The sequence below is a fragment of the Armigeres subalbatus genome, chromosome 3 (genome assembly GCF_024139115.2).
Source record: "Armigeres subalbatus isolate Guangzhou_Male chromosome 3, GZ_Asu_2, whole genome shotgun sequence".
Classification (NCBI taxonomy): domain Eukaryota; kingdom Metazoa; phylum Arthropoda; class Insecta; order Diptera; family Culicidae; genus Armigeres; species Armigeres subalbatus.
Window position 1 is genome coordinate 3,339,064 of NC_085141.1, and position 22,989 is coordinate 3,362,052.

General features: G+C 43.3%; 1 protein-coding gene across 1 annotated transcript in view; it reads left to right on the forward strand.

The window, feature by feature from the left end:
• LOC134227819 (homeobox protein unc-42) overlaps positions 1-17,579 on the forward strand; it is a 126,614-nt gene extending 109,035 nt beyond the window's left edge. The window contains exons 5-7 of the mRNA XM_062709497.1: positions 5,911-6,087; positions 6,490-6,595; positions 15,985-17,579. Of these exons, the coding sequence (XP_062565481.1) occupies positions 5,911-6,087; positions 6,490-6,595; positions 15,985-16,091 (390 nt within the window). The 3' untranslated portion in view covers positions 16,092-17,579. The remainder of the gene's footprint in view (positions 1-5,910; positions 6,088-6,489; positions 6,596-15,984) is intronic.
• Positions 17,580-22,989: the final 5,410 nt, after the last annotated feature.

Sequence of the window (22,989 nt, forward strand, 5' to 3'; positions counted from 1 at the left end):
ATTATTATTTATTCAGACTAAGGCCGAAGTGGCCTGTGCGGTATATAAGAGTCTCCTCCATTCGGCTCGGTCCATGGCTACACGTCGCCAACCACGCAGTCTACGGAGGGTCCGCAAGTCATCTTCCACCTGATCGATCCACCATGCCCGCTGCGCACCTCGCCTTCTTGTGCCCGTCGGATCGTTGTCGAGAACCATTTTCACCGGGTTACTGTCCGACATTCTGGCTACGTGCCCGGCCCATCGCAGTCGTCCGATTTTCGCGGTGTGAACGATGGATGGTTCTCCCAACAGCTGATGCAATTCGTGGTTCACTCGCCTCCTCCACGTACCGTCCGCCATCTGCACCCCACCATAGATGGTACGCAGCACTTTCCTTTCGAAAACTCCAAGTGCGCGTTGGTCCTCCACGAGCATCGTCCAGGTCTCGTGTCCGTAGAGGACTACCGGTCTAATGAGCGTTTTGTAGATTGTCAGTTTGGTACGGCGGCGAACTCTATTCGATCGGAGCGTCTTGCGGAGTACGTACGATTTCCAGCCACTATGCGTCTCCGAATTTCTCTGCTGGTGTCATTTTCGGCAGTCACCAGTGAGCCCAAGTACACAAATTCTTCTACCACCTCGATTTCGTCACCACCGATGCAAACTCGCGGTGGGTGGCTCACATTGTCTTCTCTTGAACCTCTTCCTATCATGTACTTCGTCTTCGACGTGTTGATGACTAGTCCGATCCGCTTAGCTTCCCTCTTCAGTCTGATGTAGGCTTCCTCCATCTTCTCAAAGTTACGTGCCATAATATCTATGTCGTCGGCGAAACCAAATAGCTGGACGGACTTATTGAAAATTGTACCACTCGTGTTAATCCCTGCTCTTCGTATTACCCTTCCAAAGCGATGTTGAATAGCAAACACGAAAGACCATCACCTTGCCGTAACCCTCTGCGGGTTTCGAAGGGACTCGAGAATGCCCTGAAACTCGAACTACGCACATCACCCGATCCATCGTCGCCTTGATCAACCGTATCAGTTTATCCGGAAAACCGTGTTCGTGCATTAGCTGCCATAGCTGGTCCCGATCGATTGTATCATATGCGGCTTTGAAGTCGATGAATAGATGATGTGTGGGCACGTTGTATTCGCGGCATTTCTGCAGTACTTGGCGAATGGCGAACACCTGGTCCGTGGTGGAGCGTTCGCCCATAAAACCCGCCTGGTACTGCCCCACGAACTCCCTTGCAGTTGGTGCTAGTCGACGGCATAAAATTTGGGAGAGTACCTTGTAGGCGGCGTTCAGCAATGTGATTGCGCGGTAGTTGCTACAATCCAGCTTATCGCACTTTTTGTAGATGGGATACACGTCACCTTCCACCCACTCCTGCGGCAAAAGTTCCTTCTCCCAAATTTTGGTAATGACCCAGAGCAGCGCTCTAGCCAGTGCCTCACCACCGTGTTTAAATAGCTATCCTTGTAGTTGATCAACCCCAGGGGCTTTGTTGCTCTTCAACCGGTCAATCTCCTCCTGGATTTCCTGGAGATCCGGAGCCGGGAAGATTATGTACTGCGCGCGTTCTCCCAGGTCCATCACCATACCGCCATCTTCGTCTGCCACATCGCCATTCAGGTGTTCTTCGTAGTGCTGCCGCCACCTTTGGATCACCTCACGCTCGTTCGTAAGAAGGTTCCCGTTTATGTCCTTACACATATCAGGCTGTGGCACGTGGCCCTTACGTGAACGGTTTAACTTCTCATAGAACTTTCGTGTGTTATTAGCGCGGTACAGTTGCTCCGTTTCGTCACGGTCTCGATCTTCCTGCTGGCGCTTTTTTCTCCGGAAAATCGAGTTTTGTCTGTTCCGCGCCTTTTTATATCGTGCCTCGTTCGCCCTCGTGCGGTGTTGCAGCAATCTCGCCCATGCTGCATTCTTCTCTTCCACTAACTGCTTAAATTCGCCGTCATACCAGTCGTTTCTCTGATCCGGGGGCACCGTGCCAAGTGCAGCGGTTGAGGTGCTACCAATGGCGGATTGAATGTCTCTCCAGCCATCTTCAAGAGACGCTGCGCCTAGCTGCTCTTCCGTTGGGAGTGCCACTTCCAGCTGCTGCGCGTATTCTTGGGCTAGTCAACCGTCTCGTAGCCGCCCGATATTAAGCCGCGGCGTCCGACTTCGACGCGTGTTGTACACCGTCGAGAGTGTTGAGCGCAGGCATACTGCAACGAGGTAGTGGTCGGATTCAATATTCGCACTGCGGTAAGTGCGGACGTTCGTGATGTCGGAGAAGAATTTACCGTCGATTAGAACGTGGTCGATTTGGTTTTCCGTTTCTTGGTTAGGTGATTTCCATGTGGCCTTGTGGATATTTTTGCGGGGAAAGAAGGTGCTTCGGACTACCATTCCGCGGGAGGCTGCGAAGTTTATGCATCGTTGGCCGTTGTCATTCGATACGGTGTGCAGACTATCCGGTCCGATGACCGGTCTATACATTTCCTCCCTTCCTACCTGTGCGTTCATGTCACCGATGACGATTTTAACGTCCCGCAGTGGGCATCCATCGTATGTCTGCTCCAGCTGTGCGTAGAACGCTTCTTTCTCGTCGTCGGGTCTCCCTTCGTGTGGGCAGTGCACGTTGATGATGCTATAGTTGAAGAAACGGCCTTTAATCCTCAGCTTGCACATCCTTCCGTTGATTGGCTGCCACCCAATCACGCGTTGGCGCATCTTACCCAGCACTATGAAGCCGGTTCCCAGCTCGTTGGTGGTGCCACAGCTTTGGTAGAAGGTAGCCGCTCGATGCCCGCTTTTCCACACTTTCTGACCTGTCCAGCAAATCTCCTGCAGCGCCACGACGTCGAAGTTGCGGGGATGTAATTCATCGTAGATCATCCTGTCGCAACCTGCGAAACCTAGCGACTTGCAATTCCATGTTCCAAGCTTCCAATCGTGATCCTGTATTCGTCGCCTAGGTCTTTGCCGATTATATCGAGTCGCATTATCTCTTATATTGTTCGTAATGATTGGTTTTCTAGGCGGCTTATTGGGCCTGCGCAAACCTCCTGTCTCGTCGGAGGGCCGTCGTGTCAGGGCTGTTTAGCGTCCCACCTAACACCAGGACTTGGGCTTGTGCGCTTTGAGCGGCACACGGTCGCTTTGGTGGGGCCTACTTGCGGATACATGCAGCTTTTATAGAGGTTTAACAGGGCCCACTGTCAAACCCCACCACATCCTAGGCAAGCCCCACAACTCGCAGATGGCCTGGGAAGGGATCGTCAAGCCCTTGGACATAGTCCCTGCTGCCCGCACCTTTTGTTAAAGATATTGGCAATTGTTTGGAAGGACAATGCACCATCAGACAAAGTGCAGATGATGTTGTTATGTCTCTAAGAGGTCATTGCGCAGATGTCTCGCAAGGACCATTGCAAAGTACCCGAGCAAAGTCTGAAAACATAACGAGAGCATATCCAGCTTTTTACGCGAAAGTGCTATAATGCTTTGAATTACCCCTTTTGACATTTGCTGTGTCCGCTATAATTTTTTCAAAGATAGATCTCAGCAATCGGCGACTTATTAAATTTCTTATGTTTACATAAACTGTCATAATTTTGCTTGAAATTCAAACATGTAGGTATCTGGTTTTATAATTCAAGTATTCCATTAAAAATATATTTTTAATTTCTTCTTTTTCTAGGTGGCTAAACATATGAGCTTGTGCATGGGTTTGTGCACATGCCTTTGAATAATTTTCGCTTGGCCGAAGCCTGGATCTCCGACAATCCATTGCTTCAGCATCGTTACGAATACTTATTTACACTTGGTGGAAGAATTGTCGTGGGACTGTTAATACGGACTATTATTATACGGATCATGCAAGTTTAATGAAAATATTCATGAAAACTAGAGCAAGGAAACAGTTGGAATGCGATCCGTTCAAATTTTTTTTGTTTGATTTTGCTAACGTAAATGAGAAAGTGCATTACTTTCGTATGAAATATAAATTGAGCGGTAGCAAGAATATGCGCGAACAATTCCAAAAATTGTTATGGTTTGTAATGGTAATCGACATGACGAGATCAGAAACTAATGATAATGAATTTTGGGTACCAATATCGTAAAGAAAACAAAAGAGAATGCCCACTTGGGTTTTTGATAGTAAAAAGGAAGTAATTGTTGCTCTTTATTTCAAAAATGTTGAGTATCTTTCCTTCCTGAGTTCGGAGGCATGCGAAACAGAGGTCTAAAATAGCTATTTTCATGTATGGGGATGGATGGGTACAAATCACCCAGATACAGGATCCTGCTTTGTTTGCTGTCGTGCTATTCTCCGGTTTCCTGAAATATTTGAAACTTCTTGCAACAGAGTATTTCACCAGGCTCGCTAAAATGAAAATCATTTATAAAACAATTAAATATTTCAATTAGTTTACCGTAACTTGTAGACATTTAGCCAAAAGTGAAAATTTCTGACAAGTAACAAAACAAATCAAAATTCATGGCTACTTTGATGCTGATAAAAATGATTGTACACATCACCTGTCATGATTGAATCACCCCTCATCAAGTTTATAGCTAGCGTAAAAAGCTGGATAGAAAACACATTTTGATTTCGACATCAATTTGAAATCATAATTTGTTTTCAAATATGAATCATCATGATTGATTACATAGTTTGATCTCATTTTGCTGTAGATTTCTAAATTGTATGATCTGACATCAAACTGTGTACTTATTTTGTTATCGGAACCAATATCAAATTTAGTTTTCGATTTGCTCTCATCGATAGCAGGAATAGTTCTCGATTTGATGTCACAGTAAGATTTTTCTGCTATACATTTTGTTATTTTAACCGTTAAAACGACCAAATAGATATCAGAAAAGTAATCATATTCGACGATTTCAAAAACTTCTAAACAACATTTAGAGATCAAGTTTTCTCCAAAAAAAACTAAATTGGATATTTAACAAAAAAATGGTTTTCGTACGGCCGAGTTGCCGAATAATATGCAATTAATTGTAAATTGGAAATGTTTACAAGAAAGCGGAACCCAGCCGAAATAAATAAAAACGTTCAATTTAATTTATCCCGAGCAGCACAATTTCATACTGAATGCAACAACTCAAATACGACTTGAGTCGGTCATACGTAGGTCACTGAAGCTCGTCTTTTGTTTGTAATTTGTTCCATTTGGCCATTAGCCTATCTGCCAATTGACTATTCAAATAGAATTATAAATATTCCATAGCAATTGGCTATGGATAAATAAGGGTGAAAGCAATTACTATGACCCTAGATAGCTTAATCGATCTGGTCTTTAAATTTGTCATACAAAATACATTCATGCATTATAGTTAGCATCGAAAACTCTCATTTAATATCTGTGAGCAAGATAGACAACTTTTACCGATTTATTCCTCATGGTAGGGATAGGGTATAAGATTTTCGTTCTCTCATATTCTATGTTAAGTTTTTTCGTCCAAGGAATCATCTTTTCATGAAGAAAAACAGAGAAGATGAAATGAAACAGAAAAAATGTGAAATTATAACATTTTGTACATATTTGTTATACGATAAAGACGAAAATGACATTCATTTGTTATCATATTTGCCCCAACTTCATCATGTCAAACTAACGAAAGCCAAAAATGGTCCTTATAGTTAGTGTGAGGAAAACTATTGTCTTTTGTATACAATCAACCAAATATTGAAGCAAAGTGAGCTTCAGCATTTGTAATTCATGAGAAATGTATTTTTAAAGCGTTGTCAAAAAAATATCGAATGTCCGAAAAACGACTTTAAAAATATCCCCATCAAAACCATCATAGAAAGTAATTTCACGGTTAATTTGTTATTTTTTTCTTTCTCCTCCACCGATACCACGTTGCTCATCCAGTTCTATATATCTCCATTCTATTTCACAGGTCTGGTTTCAGAACCGGCGGGCCAAATATCGCAAGCAAGAAAAGCAATTACAGAAAGCGCTCGCCCCCTCAGTGATACCGTCGTGCAATGGCATGATGCGAAACATACAAGGCTACAGCGTGTCCCGAGGTTATCAACCGTATCCCCATCCAAACTCAATCAATCGATATCCGCAGGTGAGAATCAGTTTATGGTCTCCCACACCATCGACCGGGCTCATCTAACGTCGCACCGATTGCACAACAACGACCACTCCAAACTTTAGCCACTTTTAATACAGTCTGGCGCGATTTAAGCTGATTGTTATTAGTTGAATTTAGTTCTCTCATATAATGCATTCCCAAAAAATGACAGTATTGATTTGTTCTGCTATCCTATTCGCCAGACTATAGTAAATTTACTATACTCCGAACAGCACCTACACAATGGAACGCAAGAACCGACGGACTGAACACCGACTAACCCTTCCGTACCATTCTCTCATTTGACAGTAGTCAGTGGTCGAAAATATTGTCCCTAATAGATGCTTGATCATTTATTTTCATTTTTTATCACGCTTTAAAATCATTCTTCCACAGGATCTCTTCCAAATGAGTGGTTCCTCGTATCCCGGAATGACGCAGCCATTCTCGATGACGCACAGTTCCGGCATGAGCTCAGTAGGCGTCCGCCAGGATTCAATGGGTAAGCAGTTGCAATGTTTTCTGACTTCAATGAAAGATCATGCGTCTCCATCGAACAGTTACTGCACTTTCGTAAGCAAGGCACATGGAAACTATTTCCGACCTCCATCATGAAACAATTAATTCAATTAGAACAAACTTTTCCAAACAACGAACGTCTTCCGAGTAGTTTTACCTTAAAAAGAAGTGGCAATAAGAAAACTTCCTCATCAACTTTCTACCGCTGTTTGGTACCCAGCAGCACCAAATGCAGCCTTTCTTCTGTAAAGATATATACGGAAAGGAACATGCATCTGTCGCTCGTCGATTTGTTTGCTTCCGTTCGTGTTTCCTTCAGAAGAGATTGCTGACGATCTGAATTCCGGCGCAAGTCAGGTGCAAAAACGGGATAAACACCTGCCTCCCATTTCCCAATCTCCTCCCACCTACGTTATCATCTCTCAAGAGCGTAAATAAATAAATGTATAACCGAAGGAAATTCGATATTTGCACCCGAAGATATTGCCAATGCCGTGATGGTGCCGCGCCGGGTTCTTGCCATTTACCTTCGCAACGATGCAAGACGCCGTCGACTACGTCGACTTGGGTGACATCGCCACTTGCTCAGCTGAGGTGCTTGCCTTTACTGCGCGCTATGTATTTATTACTTACAGCCACAATGTCGCCGTGCCAATCCAAGCAAAGGGAAACCGTAGTCGAGGCATGCGTTTTGGTTGGTGCGGACAAATATTGCGATATACCTACGAGGAAAATTACAACCGGAGTGTACCGAACGATGAAGAATCTTTGGAGCACGTCTTGGAGAAAATTTGTCATTTCCGCAAGGCGGTAATGTATAATAAATTGACGGCACGATCCGGTGTTGATGCGTGCCTCGTTGTTGCACTTTTGACGAACTATATTTTTGTAGAATATTTATTACCCGGTGCTATGAATGGGGCTAAGACTCAATTTTAATATTTGTTCGTCAATTAGAGAGTTGTTACTGTTATATCACAATATCACTAGTTTCATAGAACACTTTTCTTTTCACCCTCACTTACTATAGAAATGCATAAATTTATAACATCTAGGGTAATTGAGGTATAGTGAACCACTTAATCTATTTATGATCTTCAGACAATACTTATGAAACATATTGTTTTTGTATGTTCAAATATGCCAATTAAAGCCAATTAAAATATAATCAGTAGTGGAATTACTCCTGCTTTTCTTGTAGGAAACTGAATATTTCCGTCATTGGGTTAATCGTTTGGAAAATTTTCTTTGGAAACAACGATGTTTGTTATGAAAAATGCAAATTTAAAATATTTTGGCAGTTATTACTTTGTACCGTTAAATGGGCAAATCCATAAAATAGTTCAGGAATAGACATAAAGAATAGTTTTGGGATCCATAACTACGCCAAAATTTTACAATTAACAGGATTTTACTTATGGAAATTTATGGTTTATTTTCCGTTAGACATGACCAAGAAAAAATCATAACATACCTGCTATTTTCCTACACGAAAAAAATTTGCAGTCGGGACTACCATTCCGAAGGTTATTTCAAGAATAAACACCGACGATTTTAAGCAGATAACAAACCCGTTTGATTTTAACATGCGCGCAGTAAAAATCATTTCCATGCGGAATGTTGTCACATGAACTGAAACAGTGGTGAATTTCTCTGAAACCATGGTAAAATTAACTGAAATTTCATAGTAGTTTTAAAAACAGAGCGTAGTCTACAATATAGTAGTTTTTACCAACGATTTTTTTCTGTGTAATATAACAATATAACAATATAACAATATAACAAATGATCCATTTGAAAAATTAGCCTTTAAAAACTATATTTTGTTCCATAGAAATTCAAATTTGCATGTTTTTAACGTGGTGATGATCCATGGTAATATGATCTAAAACTTGATCTACATTTTTTTTTAAATCTATTGATCATGTGGCCAAATTTTAGGATCATATCACTAAAATGGAGCTAGAGCAGACATACGATGGGTGCCCACTGCGGGACGTCAAAATCGTCATCGGTGACTTGAACGCTCAGGTAGGGAGGGAGGAAATGCTTAGACCGGTTATTGGACTGGATAGTCTGCATACCGTATCGAACGACAACGGCCAACGATGCATAAACTTTGCAGCCTCCCGCGAAATGGTAGTCCGAAGCAATTTGTTCCCCCGCAAGAATATCCACAAGGCCACATGGAAATCACCTAATCAAGTAACGGAAAACCAAATCGACCACGTTCTAATCGACGGCAAATTCTTCTCCGACATCACGAACGTCCGCACTTACCGCAGTGCGAATATTGAATCCGACCACTACCTCGTTGCAGTATGTCTGCGCTCAATTCTCTCGACGGTGTACAACACGCGTCGGAGCCGTTCGCGGCGGCTAAACATTGGGCGGCTACAAGACGGCAGACTAGCCCAAAACTACGCGTAGCACCTAGAAGTGGCACTCCCAACGGAAGAGCAGCTACGCCCAGCGTCTCTTGAAGATCACTGGAGAGATATTCGATCCGCCATTGGAAGCACCGCAACCGCTGCACTAGGCGCGGTGGCCCCGGATCAGAGAAACGACTGGTATGACGGCGAATGTGAGCAGTTAGTGGAGGAGAAGAATGCAGCGTGGGCGAGATTGCTGCAACACCTCACGAGACACACCTGACGAGGTTTTTTTGCGCCATCAAGAGTAGCTGTGCTAGGAAATCTCCAGGCTTAGATGGATTGCCAAATGAGTTTTACATGAAAGCGTGGGACATTATCAAAACAGAGTTTACAAATGTTATCAATGACGCTCTCCAAGGCAACTCAATGAAACAATTTCATGATGGGGTTATTGTTCTTGTTCGGAAAAAGGGAAATATCAAAAGTGTTAAACATCGACTACAAAGTACTTTCTAAAGTCTTAAAACACGGAATGCATGATTTACTTCCACTAGTATTGTCAGATCATCAGAAATGTTCGAATGGTAAACGGAGTATATATGAGGCAACATCTCGTATTCTGGATAAGCTATGTCAATTGAAACATCATCGAAAAAATGCATTACTCGTATGCTTTGATCTAGACCATGCCTTTGACAGAGTCAGTCACCAGTTCCTACAACGAACTCTGTTGAGGATGAACTTTAATCCTCAGCTGATACAACTTCTTGCAAACATTTGGAATCAAACCTTCTCCAAAATTTTGTTAAATGGACACCTGACGCAGAAATTCCAAATCAAACGTTCCGTGAGGCAAGGAGATCCTCTGTCGATGCTTCTAGTCGTCCTGTATTTGCAACCGACACGCTATTTCGCAGAAATTCTCAAGAGCCATCTACAATGCTTATGCTGATGATATCTCTAAATGTTTTTTCAATAACGAGCAACAACTGATCCAAGTGACGAATATCTTTTTGGAATTCGGAATGGCATCTGGTGCAACTCTAAACAAGCAAAAAACAAAGGCAGTCATGATTGGAAACTTAAAGTTAACAGCAAAAATTGAGTGGATCAATGTCGAGAATTTTGTTAATATCCTTGGAGTGCAGTATGGAGATAACATAAAACAAGCACAGAAACAAAATTGGCAGTCCGTTCTCATTGGAATTCGATCACGTCTCTGGCTCAACCATCCAAGGAAAACGATTCTCATTCAAAAGACAATTCTGATCAATACCTACGTCAATTCGAGGGCTTGGTATATGGCTTCAAACTTGATGATCAGCATGGGTTTTGTTAACAAAATCAAAACAGAAATCTGAAAGTTCATATGGTACGGTCAAAACTTGCAAAGAGTCGCCTATGGAAACATAATATTACCGAAACTTCGAGGTGGATTGAATTTGCATTGTATGGGAACAAAATCAAAATCACTGCTAGTTAACCGTCAGATAAGTCTGGTTTCGCAACTTCCGTTCCTTAGCAGCTTCCTAGAAAATCGAACTGTTTCGGTACTTCTGATCTTTACCCATATACTCCTAGTAAAAACGGAAATATCTAGACTGCCGGAAATCATATTGAACGCTTGGCACCTGATCCTGGTTTTGTATCGGCTGAACAATGTGATTGGAAAATGGTTTACAAACATCTTCATAGCAGAGAACTTACGTCTAAGCAGCGGTCTAACTGGTACATGGTCATGCACTCCAAAATCAAGCATCGGGAATTGCTGTACCGACGAGGCATTATCGATAATCTGTTCTGTGAAATTTGCTCTGAAAAGCCAGAGTCTGTAGAACATAAACTGTTTCGATGTCAAAGGGTGCGAGACATCTGGAGATCCCAGAGAAGACATTTACTGTCCAGAGTACACAATTTAATCAGCTTTGAACCACATGATTTATTTTCGAAAAAGTTTATTATTACTACACGAGGATAATTCTACACTTACCTTCTAGAAACAGCAGAAAATTAAATAGGATTAGATAATTTTGTATTTTATGTGGACACTAGTAACTAAATAAAATAACGAAATATAAGGTTTTACAAAAAACAGGGCGAACGAGTCAAGATACAAACGGGCGCGGAACAGACAAAACTCGAATTTTCGGAGGAAAAAGCGCCAGCAGGAAGATCGAGACCGTGAAGAGACGGAGCAACTGTACCGCGCTAATAACGCACGAAAGTTCTATGAAAAGTTAAACCGTTCACGTAAGGGCCACGTGCCACAGCCCGATATGTGTAAGGACATAAACGGGAACCTTCTTACGAACGAGCGTGAGGTGATCCAAAGGTGGCGGTGGCACTACGAAGAGCACCTGAATGGTGATGTGGCAGACAACGGTGGGGATATGGTAATGAACCTAGGAGCACGTGGACATACGACTTCCGGCTCCGAATCTCCAAAAATTCCAGCTCCGAATCTCCAAAAATTCCAGGCTGGCTGAAAAACAACAAAGCCCCTGGAGTTGACCAACTACCAGGAGAGCTGTTTAAACACGGTGGTGAGGCCCTGGCTAGAGCGCTGCACTGGGTAATTACCAAGGTTTGGGAGGATGGAGTGTCGTGTGCCCTATCTACAAAAAGGGCGATAAGCTGGATTGTAGCAACTACCGCGCAATCACATTGCTGAACGCCGCCTACAAGGTACTCTCCCAAATTTTATACCGCCGACTAACACCAATTGCAAGAGAGTTCGTGGGGCAGTACCAGGCGGGATTTATGGGTGAACGCTCTACCACAGACCAGGTGTTCGCCATACGTCAGGTATTGCAGAAATGCCGCGAATACAACGTGCCCACACATCATCTATTTATCGACTTCAAAGCCGCATATGATACAATCGATCGGGACCAGCTATGCCAGCTAATGATCAGGAGGAGGACAATTTGCGGACCCTCCGCAGACTGCATGGTTGACGAAGTGCAGCCATGGACCGAGCCGAATGGAGAAGACTTTTATGTATTGCTCAGGCCACTCCGGCCTTAGTCTGGTAATAAATAAATAAATCACCAAAATTATGGACCATTTACTGAAACTATCATCATCACGTTAAAAATTGGGCCCGTAACGCTGGGTAGACACCTTTTGGTGTTGTGTTACAGGGTAAGATCTACCACGGTTACTTTGCCAGCTACAGGCAAATCCTGACCCACAAGTACCACAACAACAGTTCCTTCCTCTCTCTATTTACGGTGAAGATAAGCGTGGCCAGGAGTAGTAATCCTCATGCTTTTGTTATTCTTGTTTAAGACTGGAATCAAGTCTCGACTTCCCTGGGCATAAAAGTATCATCGTGCTAGCCTCATGATATACGAATGCAAAAATGGTAACCTGGCTCAGAAACCTCGCAGTTAATAACTGTGGAAGTGCTGAACACTAAGCTGCGAGGCGGCTCTGTCCCAGTGTGGGGTTGTAATGCCAATAAGAAGAAGGAAAAGAAGATACAATACTTTGTAATGTTCACAAGCTAGAAGAGATGGTTAAGAGGTTGGTGAAAAACTGAGAAAATCGTTTGAAACATTTCACACGGTGGTGGTGTGCGGTGTAGGTCATTTGGCATAAAGTCGTTTGGCATAAAGGTCGTTTGGCTATTAAAGATATTGCTCAAAATCAAAAAGATATTACCAATTTTCTATGCAAAAATTGTAATTATAAAAAAAAAATCATTATCAAGCAAACGAAAATTTCAGCGTAACTGTCAATCTCCTGAACCGATTTCAATCAAATTTGATACACACATTCTCTATCCTAAGAGGAAGATAACAGTGGTTGTGGGAGGGTCATTGAGGAAAGAGTAACGAGGTGAGGGGAGTTTTCTTTTCAAGTAGCACCTTCTCTGAAGCACATCATGGACAAGGGTGGGTTGTAAAATTTCAAAATTATATAGATAACAGATTAGATTTTCAAAATAAAAAGCGTGACGAGGAGAATGAGAGAATGATTTAAAATGACTATTTATGTAATACACTGCGTAATACACTAAATGTATGTTTCCTGCGAGTTTTGTAAACCACTATAAGCTATTTTCGAATATGATTAAACCGTGTTCAATATATTCTCGTACAAATTCAAGCTTTGATTATTACGCACCAGTTATTCGGATTGACATTCTGCAACACTTCCTTTTTATAATAGGAAGCGTCAATTTTAACGCCATCCTCGATGAAAACAAACGGTTGCTTGCAAATAGCTGCAGCACATATATTGGACACTTAGGGGAAACTGGACACACATGATCCCCGGGGACACATGATCCCCCCTGTTTTCTCGAAAACTAATCATATTTTTATACCAGTGATCAAGGATGTTATCAATCATTTTGTAATTTGCGTTCGATCATTTAGTAGCTTGTCGATAACTCATTACAAAAGCTGAATTTCGAAATGTGTTGTATCGTGGACTTCTAGTGTGAAGGTTTTTCTACAACTCTGCCTAATGGTTCGTTGTTAGAATGCAACTTATAACAGAGTTAAGATATAGTTTCAGTAACTTAGACTAAATGATAACAAAAATCCAATCATTTAGTTAAAGTTGCTGCAACTAGTGTTCCAAGTCATTTGACTTGGAAGAACCTGAACATGTTCAGCTCATAAAGGGATCAATTTCCCCCTATATGGGGATCAAGTCTCCCGCAAGTTTTGAAAATGCCAAATTTTCTATCTTTCGGCAAAATCGATTTTTTGGTAACTTTCATGAACAAATAATTGCTTCCAATGACGTTTTTGAATAGCTAATTAAATTCTTTATCAAATCCAACAAGAAGCGTGATAATCTGTGCATGTTACATCGAGAAATATCCTAAACAAAAAGTGGGGATCATGTGTCTCCAGTTTCCCCTACTTATTGCAAACTTAAAGCTATGTCCATTTATGTCCGGAATCATTTATTGTATTGCAGCGACACGGAAAGTGACCGCTGCAAGAATTCTTTTACATAATAACTTATACATGATATAATATAAATTTCACGATGTTTCGTGCAGCGAGTAAAAAATTATTCCAGATGGAAGCCGAAAGGAGAGAAAAAAATCTGCACAGCCACGTTGATAATCCTGCTCATCGACGATGGAACCTTCTTCAAAATGGATTTCGGACAGCGTCCTATCCAAAAATTCTACATGGCGACGGCACGAGGAGTAGTTCCTGCGAAGTATAAGTTTGCTTTTTGGACAAACTTGCAAAAAAATAAATGATTTTGGCAAGGGATATGCAGCTGTGGAGCAAAGACCTAAGTGTTTGTGACGAATAAGACGATGGACTCGAAGCTGTACAAGGAGGAATGTCTCAAAAACCGCGGTCCACCTTCCATAAAGCTCCCGTGAAGTTTTGGCCAGATTTGGCGAGTTGTCACTACAGCCGGGAAGTCATCCAGTGGTACCGCGATAATAACGAAGATTTCATCGATAAAAACATAAATCCACGCAACTGTCCACAGCTCCGGCCCATCGAGACATTTTGGGCAGTAATGAACCCAAGCAGCACAAGTCAAGTAAAACTGGTTGCAGCAACCTAATAGTGACTGAATCTGGTCACATATAAGTTATTGTGAATTATGTGCGACTTGTGTGCTGCTCGAGAAGCGGAAGAAAAGTGGAAAAACAGCTCGGGACGCGACTCAGATGACCAAAATGTGGAACAAATGTGCCAAGGAAGTTGACTCCGGAGGTGTGCAACTTTTGATGAGAGAAATAAAGAAGAAGGTGCGAATTCTCACTAGAAACAAGAAGAAATGATTTGTAACAATATTTTTTCCTTGAAGTACAGTGAATTACCCTTATTTTGATGCATTAACCTTATTTGTACGTCAGTTCGTTACCGAGATACAGATGATTTCATTATTCTGGATTCTAAACTGACATAGCTTTATATCAATGCGGAAAATATTTTTTTTTCTAGAGCCAATGCACTGCTAGTTTCAGTTGGGTCAATAAAATACAACTCCGAAGTGCTCAGAATCACTATCGGATATACTCAGATCAATAAAAATCCTATTTTGGAGTTGCCGGAATCGCGGCATCATACCTATTCGGGTTAAGAAAAGTTTTACGCTGAAGTGGTGTGGTCCATTTGGGGTCATGAAATCCTGCCCTGGAACTGGATTGTTCGATGATCAGAATCTCTTTCGTACCTACGCCAGGACCTGGACTCACCTGGACCCTACCAGTACCCATCAACAATGGGCTGGGACATACGGCTCTAATTCCTATCTGAGAGAAGCCATGATCAGACATTGTTCGTCTTAGAAATGTGAACGGCGCCGTCTGGGATTGAACCCAGGCAGTCACGCTTACCACTTAACCACCAGCGCCCGTCTCTATCGGACCTAAACGTATCAAGAAAAATCCAGATATGATGAGGCTTGATCGGTAGTTTGAAGGAACCACTGATAAGCTACCACTTCTCTTATATGTTTATGTCTTACTAACAGCTTTAATAAATCAAATATTTAGTTACTGAAATCTCTTTGTTGCATATTTCGATGTGACCCCATGTAATTCAGATTTCATAGAGTTTTGCTAAACAAAACAAGCAAAATTATCTCAAATCCATCCAAATATATAAATATATCAGTTATTACAGCAAAAGGTTCTTATACAGATTTTGGTAGATTAAGGCTTGCCAGGATCTAAGCGATTTCATCGCTGTGACAACTAGTCGCCGAGATTCCATTGTTGGGTTGCTGCAGGCAATGTTCCATTTACGATTCCATACCACCGGTGACAGAATCGCAGTTGCCAAGCGATAGAATCGTTTCGCAATTCTCGCGTCGCGTGTTTTTGGGGGAAACTTTAGGTATAGTTATTAGCAACAGTCGAATCATGTTGATTTAGGGGAACCTTGAGTCGGAAATCTGTAGCTCGAAAATTGTTTTATTTCAAATAAAAGTCTAAGCAATAATTTTGCGTAAAATGATTAAAGTAATGAACGCTCATAAGGTTTTCGTTTCGTTTTTTTAGGAATGTCTGCGGAGGACGAATGGTACAACAAAAGCCTATCAGCATTGCGAATGAACAGCTCTCATCACCCAAACCTGTCGGCACCGATGCTGCAATATCAGACATAATTAATGTAGGATCAGGCATAACCTTTCCCGTAAACTGTTGGAACACCATCTCCGGCAGCCGTGGAGAGGAAGAGTGCTGTTCAAACAGTTTAACATAGTAGGCGTATAGGAGGAAATATGGAATCAAATCTAGTCAGCACAGGAAGTGAAAAACAACCGGAGCAATATTTGAAACGGGTGTAACTACTTTTACAAACATTGCAGTTTAGACATATTACGAATAATGAACAACAATCTTGTTGTTTGTTTGCAAATGCAGAGGCACCCGTTTCGAATATTAGTTTTAAAAAGCTTAAAACAAATCACAGCTTACGTTCGAAGCATGCGTTGTTGCTCTTAGGTTAAGTAAATCGTCATTTTCGTTTCGAACGCCACCGACATACTCGCTCCTGATCCTGAACTACGGCACAAGGACGACGCAAAAATATACAATAAATCGTTTAAATTTCATTAGCCTACCCAGTAGCGAATGCTTTCAATTAAATCGATTCGTCAGGTTGAGCGCACTAAAAGCGTTATATTTATTCGCTACGGATGCGATCTTTCGCAGGAGCATTGCATGACTGTTAATCGATGTCTGCCATAACTTTCGTTTCTTGCGCGTCTCTATACTCGCTTCGGTAACATATTTTCATTTTTTTTTTTTTCAAAATCATGCGAATTGAAGTTCAATAATTTGATTATAATTTTGCAATAGTTCGATGAAAGTATTTTTCTCCAAACGAGCAATTCTCACGCTAAACCGAATTTAATAGGAGAGTGAACCTCATCTTTGAGACTTCACAAGGAGTGTATCCCAAAGTAAGATTAGTAAAATTTTAGATCTGTACATATAGAGGACTTTAGGCACAGCTCAAAATCGGGAGAATTGATTTGTATGTGTTTCTGCTTCGTATGAGAGCAACCAAACTGGCAGCAAATCAAATAATGTAAGCTACACTAATTCGATAGGCGTTATGGAAAAGAGTGCACAAAAATAATAATATTGGCAGATAAAACTGCACAACTATCCGCTGTGTCGGAGCTGGAAATAAGTTATACATAAACAGTGCTAGTCGTGTAAGGTACCGAAAATAACTAAGAAAATATGGTGAATGAAAAGGAGTCATAAAACAACTGCTGAATTGTAAGATCAAAACTAAATTTGAGTATAAACGTAGCTAAATTTTTAATTTGAAATTCTCCATGGCATTGGATCCGACACATTTTCACATAAGCAAAAATGAAGCAAAAAATACTGAGAGATCTGTTTTACAAGTCGAGCGGAGTTTCAAATCGTAGGGAATAAATGATCGATTTGATTTGTTCAATAGAATCATAATACAAGGTGAGAGTTACTGGTTGATCTATATTACGATGCAAGTAACAATTCTAGTCGCAAAATGATAACAAAAATAAAAACAGTAAGCCAAAGCCAAAACAAAGCATTGATAGAATGTGTACATATAGACCAAAAATACAATGCATTAAAAACTATTTCAGATGTAACTAACCCTTTTTGTACGAGTTTCTTTCATTCGAAAATATTCTTTCGTGGCACGGGACTATTCTCATAATAACTATTTTTTATAATTCTAAGATTTCATTCGGGATTAAATTGGCCAACGCTAGCGATCTCTAAATAATCACTACCGACGGAACCTAGGAGGGGGGCGGTGACCATTCGCTGGTGAATGGTACCAATGGTGTCAGTGCTTGTGCGGTTGTAACGTAATGGTGGGAGGATTGGAATCGCACGACGGGGATGGCTTTAAAGCTCACCTCGTTGAGAGGAGGAACACGGTTCTTCTTCGGCAGGGTCCTGGTGGAGGCCGGATTTCCAAAAAAGCCGCCAGCTTTGGACAGTCCTTGGTTGTAGCCACAGTTGGCACATTTGGGAACAGCCACCTATATATTGTCGCACTCTTCGGTCGGATGGGGTTTGTCACACTCGTTGCAGCGCGGCTTCATACGGCAGTTCCTGGTGTCGTGCCCGAAGTTGAAGCAGTTGGTGCACTGTGTGACGTCGCGGTGCACTGGCCTATATCGCTCCCAGTCGACGACGGTGTAATTTATAACGCCGACCAGCTTCAGGTCCTTCCACGTGGTGGAGCCGTACTCCAGATGGACCAGGTCAAGCTGGTCGCGATATCTCCTCGTCTTGTCGTGATGAGTGATCTTGTGCACGGCCACTGCCTTCAGGCCGCAGCTCTCGAAATCCGCAATGAGATCTTCTTCCTTCATGTCATGGAGCCCTCGCAGCAAATCCTTGAGCGGCTTCATGCCGGGGTGGTCATGAGTGTAGTATTCATACTCGTGAGGAACTCCACAACGGATTGATGATGGTCCTTGTTTGCCGGCATCATTTTCACGCCCTCACTGCAGAGCCGAAAAGTTCATTTCAGAATCAGCTGGCGAACTTTCGGGCACACATTCGGCGGACCGCTCTTCACAAACACGGCCGGTCACTTCTCGTACCGCCCCAGTTGCACCTGCGGTTCTTTCTTCGGCGGATAGCCGGTATCGTCGATTAGCAACGACGAATATACGTTGCTCTGCAAAAGCTGCTTGGAGGGGTTACCCGCGGCTCCAAGAGCAGTGCGTTTAGGCACCTTTCCCGCGACCGAATCGGCCACCAAGTTTCTTATAACGGGGCCGGGAGAAAATAACGCCAAATCGACGAAACGAAAACGTAAACAGCGAACGAACGAACGGGTCAGCTTTGAGCATGTCTGCTGAAATGCGATCGACCCCGGGAGCCTTGTTGGATGTCATGCTTCGGATGGCTGCTTCAATCTCCTGTAGTTTCGTAGTTTACACAAGTACATGATGCGTCGCACACTTTGCAGTACATTCCGAGATATTGATGATTGGTCGAACATCGAAACTTGAAGAAGTTGTTCAAAGTACTCAAACCAACGTTTCAACTAATCATTTTGTTCGGTAAGTAACTGACCTGTCGCGTCTTTCACCGGCATCCTCGGATTCATCGCTTCTCCACTCAGACGTCGTGAGATATCGTAAAAAAGACGAATATCGACAATTGTTACAGCTTTCTTTCCTTTGCCGGCCGGGGAGCCCACCCACGCTCGCTTGCTTGGTCTGCAGCAATGTTTAACTCCCTTCTATACAGACGAATACCGTTGACGGAACTCGTACTTAGCTGCTCTGGTTCTTGCCCGCTCTATGGCGGTATTTGCTTCTCTACGCACCTCAATCTTCCGCCAGGTTGCATCTGCAATCCAATATTTCCGCTGAGTGCGCAGCTCTCTCAGGTTGTTCTCGCTTGTTTCAATAAAGACATTCTTGATGGCCAACCACTGCTTTTCTACACTGCCACTTTCCAGAACATACGCTGACCGAGTTCCAAGTTCTTCAACGAGTGATCACATCTGGATCTTTTTTCATTGCAGTTCATTATTTAGTTCTTTGCAGAAATTCTCCCTGCTCTGTATCCAGAAATTATTGTCTTTGGGATTCAGAAGAATTTTCTTTTGCATAACTTCCCGTAGGAATTCCGAAGAGAATTATCGTTGGAAATGGAAGAATAATGTCTCGCGGAAATTCAGAATCATTTCTCTGTTAAATTCAGAAAACATAAAGTCCTGTTTACGACGGTGCTCAGAAGAATTTCCATAGAGAAAAACATCCGTAAGAATTTAAAAGAAACTCTAACTGAAAATCAGAATGATTTCGCGTGGAAATTCAGCAGGATTCTCCAGGACAGACAGTACATGACTGACTATTAGGCTGCCACATGATATGATAATAGCCACATGATTAATATAAGAGATAAAGGAACACCGAAATATCAAGATATGCTATGGATAAAAACTGTTACATTTCCAATGTTCCATAATAATTTAAATAAAAAGTATTATTAATAGGAGCTAGATTTATTATTATTAAATCTGCCCATCGACACGCCGTCGACAATTCGCAATGGTTGAAGCGTATTGCCCACTGCGGGACGTCAAAATCGTCATCGGTGACATGAACGCGCAGGTAGGAAGGGAGGAAATGTATAAACCGGTCATTGGACCGGATAGTCTGCACACCGTATCGAATGACAATGGCCAACGATGCATAAACTTAGCAGCCCCCCGCGGAATGGTAGTCCGAAGCACCTTTTCCCGCAAAAATATCCATAAGGCCACATGGAGATCACCTAACCAAGAAACGGAAAACCAAATCGACCACGTTCTAATCGACGGTAAATTCTTCTCCGACATCACGAACGTCCGCACTTACCGCAGTGCGAATATTGAATCCGACCACTACCTCGTTGCAGTATGCCTGCGCTCAAAACTCTCGACGGTGTACAACACGCGTCAAAGTCGGACGCCGCGGCTTAACATTGGGCGGCTACAAGACGGTAGACTAGTCCAAGAATACGCGCAGCAGCTGGAAGTGGCGCAGCGTCTCTTGAAGATGGCTGGAGATATATTCGATCCGCCATTGGTAGCACCGCAACCACTGCACTTGGCACGGTGCCCCCGGATCAAAGAAACGACTGGTATAACGGCGAATGTGAAAAGTTAGTTGAAGAGAAGAATGCAGCATGGGCGAGATTGTTGCAACACCGCACGAGGGCGAACGAGGCACGATATAAACAGGCGCGGAACAGACAAAATTCGATTTTCCGGAGGAAAAAGCGCCAGCAGGAAGATCGAGACCGTGAAGAGACGGAGCAACTGTACCGCGCTAATAACACACGAAAGTTCTATGAGAAGTTGAACCGTTCACGTAAGGGCCACGTGCCACCGCCTGATATGTGTAAGGACATAAACGGGAACCTTCTTTCAAACGAGCGTGAGGTGATCCAAAGGTGGCGGCAGCACTACGAAGATCACCTGAATGGCGATGTGGCAAACGAAGATGACGGTATGGTGATGGACCTGAGAGAACGCGCGCAGGACATAATTTTACCGGCTCCGGATCTCTAGGGAATCCAGAAGGATTGGAAAGATTGGCCGGCTGAAGAATAACAAAGCCCCTGGGGTTGACCAACTACCAGTAGAGCTATTTAAACACGGTGGTGAGGCACTGGCTAGAGCGCTGCACTGGGTCATTACCAAGATTTGGGAGGAGGAAGTTTTGCCGCAGGAGTGGATGGAAGGTGTCATGTGTGCCATCTACAAAAAGGGCGATAAGCTGGATTGTAGCAACTACCGCGCAATCACATTGCTAAACGCCGCCTACAAGGTACTCTCCCAAATTTTATGCCGTCGACTAACACCAATTGCAAGAGAGTTCGTGGGGCAGTACCAGGCGGGATTTATGGGTCAACGCTCTACCACAGACCAGGTGTTCGCCATACGTCAGGTATTGCAGAAATGCCGCGAATACAACGTGCCCACACATCATCTATTTATCGACTTCAAAGCCGCATATGATACAATCGATCGGGACCAGCTATGGCAGCGGATCGGACTAGTCATCAACACGTCGAAGACGAAGTACATGATAGGAAGAGGTTCAAGAGAAGACAATGTGAGCCACCCACCGCGAGTTTGCATCGGTGGTGACGAAATCGAGGTGGTAGAAGAATTTGTGTACTTGGGCTCACTGGTGACTGCCGAAAATGATACCAGCAGAGAAATTTGGAGACGCATAGTGGCTGGAAATCGTACATACTTTGGACTCCGCAAGACGCTCCGATCGAATAGAGTTCGCCGCCATACCAAACTGACAATCTACAAAACGATCATTAGACCGGTAGTCCTCTAAGGACACGAGACCTGGACGATGCTCGTGGAGGACCAACGCGCACTTGGAGTTTTCGAAAGGAAAGTGCTGCGTACCATCTATGGTGGGGTGCAGATGGCGGACGGTATGTGGAGGAGGCGAATGAACCACGAGTTACATCAGCTGTTGGGAGAACCATCCATCGTTCACACCGCGAAAATCGGAAGACTGCGGTGGGCCGGGCACGTAGCCAGAATGTCGGACAGTAATCCGGTGAAAATGGTTCTCGACAACGATTCGACGGGAACAAGAAGGCGAGGTGCACAGCGGGCAAGGTGGATCGATCAGGTGGAGGACGTTTTGCGGACCCTCCGCAGGCTGCGTGGTTGGCGAAGTGCAGCCATGGACCGAGCTGAATGGAGAAGACTTTTATGTGCAGCACAGGGCACTCCGGCCTTAGTCTGATAATAAAAAAAAAGTGCACCTCCGATGCGAAGAATTACGCATGGCTGGCCAACGTTTGGTTATTGGTTTCCTGGGTTGACAACTGTTGGTCCTAGTTCTGCGAGACGACTTCCTTTGACCAAAGCTATCCGGTCGGCAGACGACGTCCCGATCGTCCCCGAACTTGGCAAGACCTGCCAAGTAAGAATCACCGAGGTTGCTAACATTCTGCCCAGAGGTGCCGGGACTCGTATTTCTGAAGGTACTTTCTCGCCCGGACCGACGGGCGGTACCACGCCACGAACGCCATTTTGTCATACGGAGTCCTGATAACGACAGCTATTGTTCGTCCCAGCTTTTCTCACGTATCGTGCCAACTAACGTCGTGTTATCGGCTTCCGTCAACGGATGAAAATTCCGGAATTTACCTCGGCCATAAGATCATTGAGAAGCAACACCTCGTGGACGCCGCCGGGTCATTTGACGACCATCTGACCAACGACCATCAAGCTACACGTCGCGCCAGTACCAAACGCCATCTGCGATAGTGCCACTGCTAACCCAAGCAACCAAAAGTTCAGATTTTACTTAAATTTACTCTTAACCGAACTAATTGGTTCACTATGGTTCACATCAAGTTCCAAGTATCCTTAAAGGAACTTTAAAGTTCACTTTTACGCTCCCACCATACAAAAAAATACTTAAAATGAGAGCTGATTAAGCCAAAATAGCCCTTCTTATCCGGGCCCTCCTTAGCCATGCGGCAAGACGCGCGGCTACAAAGCAA